Source organism: Armigeres subalbatus, chromosome 1 (assembly GCF_024139115.2).
Source record: "Armigeres subalbatus isolate Guangzhou_Male chromosome 1, GZ_Asu_2, whole genome shotgun sequence".
NCBI classification, from domain to species: domain Eukaryota; kingdom Metazoa; phylum Arthropoda; class Insecta; order Diptera; family Culicidae; genus Armigeres; species Armigeres subalbatus.
Window position 1 is genome coordinate 248,156,798 of NC_085139.1, and position 6,212 is coordinate 248,163,009.

The 6,212-nt window shown below is 46.5% G+C and overlaps 1 protein-coding gene across 2 annotated transcripts in view; it reads left to right on the plus strand.

Annotated features, from left to right (window-relative positions):
* The window catches only part of LOC134212540 (platelet glycoprotein V), a 32,998-nt gene extending 30,155 nt beyond the window's left edge, over positions 1-2,843 (plus strand). The window contains exons 1-4 of one of the 2 annotated variants that reach the window (XM_062690515.1): positions 157-340; positions 434-1,250; positions 1,312-1,481; positions 2,187-2,843. In XM_062690515.1, coding sequence (XP_062546499.1) covers positions 323-340; positions 434-1,250; positions 1,312-1,481; positions 2,187-2,708 — 1,527 coding nt within the window. In that variant the 5' untranslated portion in view covers positions 157-322 and the 3' untranslated portion in view covers positions 2,709-2,843. Of the gene's footprint in view, positions 1-156; positions 341-433; positions 1,251-1,311; positions 1,482-2,186 lie in introns of those variants that run through there. The other variant, XM_062690505.1, reaches the window with a different exon arrangement.
* Positions 2,844-6,212: the final 3,369 nt, after the last annotated feature.

Genomic DNA, 6,212 nt, shown 5'->3' on the forward strand with positions numbered 1-6,212 from the left:
TCCGTTATCTCTCGCACGATTGTGTGCAACCTTTTTGATAACAATAAGATATCAAAATGAAGGCTTCACCCGGTTTTTTCAGCGCATACAGTAGATATCGCATATACAGGGTACGGTGCGGCCACAGCTGGGGTGTCAACTGATAACAATTCGCGATAACGTGGGTTAGGTGTTTTCCCTTCTTAGTATACGCTACCATTAGGCGTACTATATTTCATCGTGAAAAGCTGCATCCAAATATATTTGCAGTTGGTAAACCGTCTCTCTCCGATTAAAATGCGCATTCCGTATTTCTTGATCTAGTTTTCGTTTTGCAAGCACGATGAGCTGTACGCGTAAGGTAAATTCACTCTACTTCCGACATGCGTATGATTCACTCATTTCCTTGTAAACGTAATAAATCATTTACTCAAATTTGCTTATTCGTTTGCAGATATTCCTGCTCTTGCTGGTGTGGGTAGCCAGCGGCCACACCCTGGAGAATACCGAATTTGAACCAGTCGAAGGGATTTGCGAAGTGTGTTCATGTACGGTTCGCAACGAATCCAACTCCCAGTACCTCAGCTACTCCATCCTGGACTGCTCGGCGAAAAACTTCCAACACATGTTGGCCTCATGGCCGGATATTTTCGACAACGACCTGTCCAAACAGGAAATCGTTTTCTCGTTGTCCGGAAACGATATCAAATCGCTGCAGCAACTGCCACCGACGGAGGCCGACTTGGTGTTCAGCTGCCGGCACTGCAACCTTACCGAGCTGGCCAGTGGAGCTTTCCTGGATACGCCCAACATCAACCGGTTGGACTTGAGTTGGAACCTACTGACTGGGGATGTCCTGCGGCCGGATGTGTTCCGCGGGAGATATGCTGAACAGGAATACGAATCGATTGCGTTGGATGAGCTAGACTTGAGCTACAATTCGATTGGGTTCCTAGATGCATCGTTGTTCGAACACATGGTACATCTGCGGCGGCTGTCGCTGGCTCACAATCCGCTGAAGGAATTGACAGACGGTTCGGTAACGGCACTGGGATCGATCAGTCGATTGGAACATTTGGATCTGTCGTACGCCCAACTCGTGGACCTTCCTCGTGAGATGTTCGAGAAGGTTGAAGGACTGCGGGAACTGTTGGTTCAGGGCAATCAATTTACGGCGGTGCCGAGCTCGATCCGCTTGCAGAAACCGACACTGATGGCACTGTACATAGGCGAGAATCCGATTCAGCGCTTGGACGACGAGAGCTTCTCTGGTGAGGATACCGACAGTGGTTTTATGGTGGTAGTATGATAATTATTTCAAAACTTATTCAGATTTGGATCATTTGACACAGTTGAATATCAGCGGGATGCCGCTGTTGGATGATATCGACACGGGGACGTTCGCCGAGTTGAAGTCACTGGAAGTGTTATCCTGCAGCCATAATCCGAAACTGGACAAATTCGATATGAGCGATTTGAAAGGATTGATACGGCTAAGACAGGTGAGCTTCACATGAATTTTAGTGTCCGCTATTGCCTCTAAGTAAAGTTGGCTGTTTTCTCTAAACAACCCTAGAACTTTAAACTCATTACACAAGGTATGATCACTACTTTGTTCCCTTACTTTACTCTCTTAGTACTTATTCCATTCATGTCCACCACTTGGAATTAAATGGAATAGCAAAAACTCATCTTATGACAAGTACCCAAAAGAGTTTGCTGAATATCCATTGTGTGTTTCGTCAACTGACCTAGCTTTAGGCTTGTCATTTTACTCACCATAATGTTTCAAAGTGCAATTTATCATTTCAAAGCAACGATAATTGCGGCTGCTTCAACGTTTATTCCATATCTTTAAAGCATGCGTTATATTCAAAAGAAGCTGCGCTCGATTAAGCAATCGAAAAGCTTCCGTTGGAGCTGCCACTGCTGGATGCTACGTGTAGTCATAATCTTATCGAAAGCTATGAACGCAATCATACTGTCGTAATGATCGGATGTAGAAGAATTTTTCGTTGATTAAAACGTGATCTATTTGGTTTATTGCTTCTCGGGGTTCGTTCGACACCGTAAACAAGGCATCTTTCAAGTCGCGCAAGTTTAGCATCGAGACATCTTGTTTTAAGATAAATCAAATGTAATTGTTTTAACATTTACAAAACAAATAATGCCCCAAATAACTTATTTTACTACGCCCATCGTTCTAGCTGGACATCTCCTACTGCGTCATCGAGCATCTCCTTCTGGATGAACCCATCCCGGTGCAGGACAAAAGTTCCGACATCGACACGTTCCCCAAGTTGCGTTCCGTCAAACTGGAAGGCAACCCTTGGCACTGCGACTGCGAGCTGTACGAGACCATCGAATCCGTCAAGCACATCCTCGAGGACGAGTTCGAATCGCCGCACAGTTCGTCCGAAGCGCGCTGTGAAACACCGTACGACCTGGCGGCACTGCCGCTGACCGAACTGGGCGACAAATCGCTCTGTTCCACGCCACCGAAGAAAGTTCCTAAAATCCCCATTTACGAGGCGCCGGCTTTCCTCAGGCCGCGGTCGATCGTTCTATCGCTCCTGTCGGTGGTGGTGGTGCTGCTGATCGGGTTCATCATCGGCGTGATCATTGTGTGCATCAAGCGCAAACTGAAGCAGAACGACCTGGGCTTTGGATCGCCCGTGCGATACACGACGGTGCGGAACAGCACAACGTCGACGATTTTGCAAGCTTAGAGGAAAGGAGAGCTATGGGGCAATTACCCTTGAGAGAAACGAATTTTTGTTTATTCTAGTCTATCTTATCTTGTTAAGAATGTGTAATTGTAAGCTTTGTATTATAATAGCAGGTAAATAAATGTAAATAAACTACCTACTGCCTACCTTGTATGGATTTGTTCACCCCATGCATGCCCTGAATAAATTCATCTGAAGTAGAATGGAAAATAGATCGTAGCTTTAGCTTTTCCAATATGATTTTCTTTTTAATCTATTTTACATATTTGCTAATTTTCTAATACCTGCATTCATCCGTGTTGGATCGACACTATTCATTAATCTATTTATCTATCATCCGCAAGGCTGTTCGAGCCGCAAGACAAAAACAGGATGCGTTTATCAGGCGAGTTGTGGGAAGATAGAAGGCCGACAAAGGTGCTCAAACTTGTGCCTTCTGCTTCCTTGAAGGAGCGATTGATTTCGCCCTGACGGCCAATGAAGAAAAGACTGCCCCTAACTCGAATCAAAAATTTGACACCACAATATACTGTTCGATACCAAATCTCTCCATTATCGGTTGCGCCCCATGCTCATCAAGTTATTCTGTACCTGTCCACCGTCCACCTCGCTGCACTCCACGCCTTCACGTTCCCAGCGGGTCCGAAGCGAACACTACCTTTTTAGGGTTGTCTGACATCCCTGCCACATGCTCTGCCTATCGTATCCTCCACTCTTGACATCTTCTGATTGCTGGGTTTGCCGTAGAACCGTGCGAATTCGGAGTTCATTCTTTGCCGGAACATACTTACTTGACACTTGATAGGCTACAGCTCTTCAATGAACTTATGCCGAATGGAGTATCCTTCTCTATTGGACTCGATCCTGGGCCAATCTCTTCCAGTCGCCCTGAACATTGAGCCCCCTCAGGTCCTCTTCAACTCCAAAAAGCCATCGTGTACGCGGCCTTCCACGAAGCCTGCGGCCTCTTCCGGGTTCTCTACTAAATATTATCTTCGCTTGACGTTCTTCCGGCATACGAACAACGTGACCAGCCCACCGTAATCTGCCGTGTTGTATAAGCTTAATAATATCCAGCCCTTTATACACCTGGTACAACTCGTGATTCATGCGACGCCGCCAGATACCGTTCTCCTGTTTACCGCCGAGTATTGTCCGCAGCACCTTACGCTCAAACACTCCGAAAGCTCTCCGATCAGCCTCCTTTAACGTCCATGTTTCATGGCCGTATAAAGCCACCGCAAGAATCAGAGTATTATTCAGCGCGAGTTTTGTTTTCGTTTGCAGACTACGGGACTTAAGCTGGTTACGAAATCCGTAATAAGCCATATTTGCAGCTGCAATACGCCTTTTCACCTCACAAGTGACATCATTATCGCACGTCACTAATGTTCCAAGATACAGAAATTCTTCTACCACTTCAAAATTTTCACCATCCAGCACCATTTCGCTACCACCACTACTAATGAACCCACGTTGATTGCCAGCGACCATGTACTTCGTTTTGCTGGTATTGATCGTGAGTCCAATCCTCGCTGTCTCCCTCTTAAAAGGCACTAAAGCTTCTTCCACGGCACGGCGATCAATTCCGATAATATCGATATCGTCCGCAAATCCCAGGAGCATATGCGATTTTGTGATAATGGTACCGCTTCTTTGCACAACAGCTCTCCTAATCGCTCCATCGAGCGCTATATTGAACAGTAGATTCGAGAGTGCATCGCCCTGCTTTAATCCATCTAAGGTAACAAATGACGTCGATATTTCATCCGCAACCCTTACACTTGATTTCGATCCGTCCAACGTTATACGAATCAGCCGTATCAGTTTCGCCGGAAACCATGTTCAAGCATAATTTGCCAAAATTCATTCCGTTTCACTGAATCGTACGCCGCCTTGAAATCAATAAACAGACGATGAGTCTGCAAGTTGTACTCCCGGAATTTATCAAGGATTTGTCTCAGGGTAAACATTTGATCCGTCGTTGATCGGCCCTCCCGAAAACCGGCTTGGTATTCGCCGACGAAGGACTCTTCAAGCGGTCTCAATCTGTTGAACAGAATACGGGACATAATTTTGTACGCCGAATTAAGGAGGGTAATTCCTCGGTAATTGGCGCACTCTAGTCTGTGCCCTTTCTTAAAGAGAGGTCAAATGAGGCCGCCCAACCAGCTAGCAGGTATTTCTTCGTCTTCCCATATTTTTGACATAATATGGTGCAGAACTTCATAAAGCAGCTCACTGCCATGTTTGAGAAGTTCAGCCGAGAGCTGGTCCTTCCCCGCAGCCTCCCATCCATGCGCAATACTACTTCATCGTCTAATGCCGGTGAGCTTTTGTAGATTTGGCTACTTTTCTTGATGGTTTCCACCCGCGCTCCCGGCCGTCGTTTTAAATTGTTGGTCAGCGTGCTCACCTCGTCCGGAAAGTTATCCCACTGAGCCTGTCGTCACAAGATTGTCTCCGAATGCTGGAGCTGCTGAAGAGGCGCTTTGGCGAATTCGTAGTTCACCGCCGTCGTCTTCATCAGCTGCTTTTGATGACAGTGAGGAATCCGGATAGTTTCGACATCCAGCAATAAATTTATCCACCGCTGCCACAACGTCCAGAATTGTTCACCATTTCTTCGTCCCATCCACAATTGGACCGCCACAGATGCTGGATGATTATTTTGCCGTGGATGGTAAATTGGAGACAGCAACCAAAGCGGGTTAAAATTGTCGAGAACGAAAACTCATCCGCTTTAGGGTCCCAAACCCCTTTCCTTCAGCGTTTGCTTGTCACGGCAGAATTGTACCGGCGCTGCCGGCTTTTCCTCCCCACACTCCGTAAAAACGCTGGCGAATTTGACACCCAGTTCTGGATCTCGAATCCTGCTTCCAGATGGACCAATCTAACGTCCTTCACCAGCTTAATGGCCGCTTCCACGTTGTTGACGCTATCGAAATAGACGGTGCGTAATCGCCGCCGATGCCCCCGGATATTGTGCAGCAAACTCCTCCGCGTTCCGTTTTTTCACAAACTGCACCGAGCATGGGGAACTTTTCGACCCGAAAGTCGCTACATCCATTACGTAAACGCTGGCTTGTTTCTCCGGAGATTTCCGGAAGATAAACCGTTGCTTCTGCTTGTCAACGGAACGAATCTTTTGTTGGTGGAACATCTCTGAACTGAATTCCATGACACTGTATTATCAGAGTGTAAGAGGGCTGCGTACCAAAACCAACGAATTGTATCTTAAGTTGTCCAGCTGTGACTATGATATCATAGTCCTCACTGAAACATGGCTTCGCCCTTACATTTCCAGTTCCGAATTTGCATCCAATTACTCTGTTTTTCGCTGTGATTGCAACGCAGCTACAAGTAATTTAACTCGCGGCGGCGGAGTACTTATTGCAGTGAAGGAAACGTTAAAATGCACATCCGTTAAACTAATCGACAGTGACCATCTTGAACAAGTTGCCGCACGCATCAAACTACCCTCCTCTTCGATCTTCGTCTGTG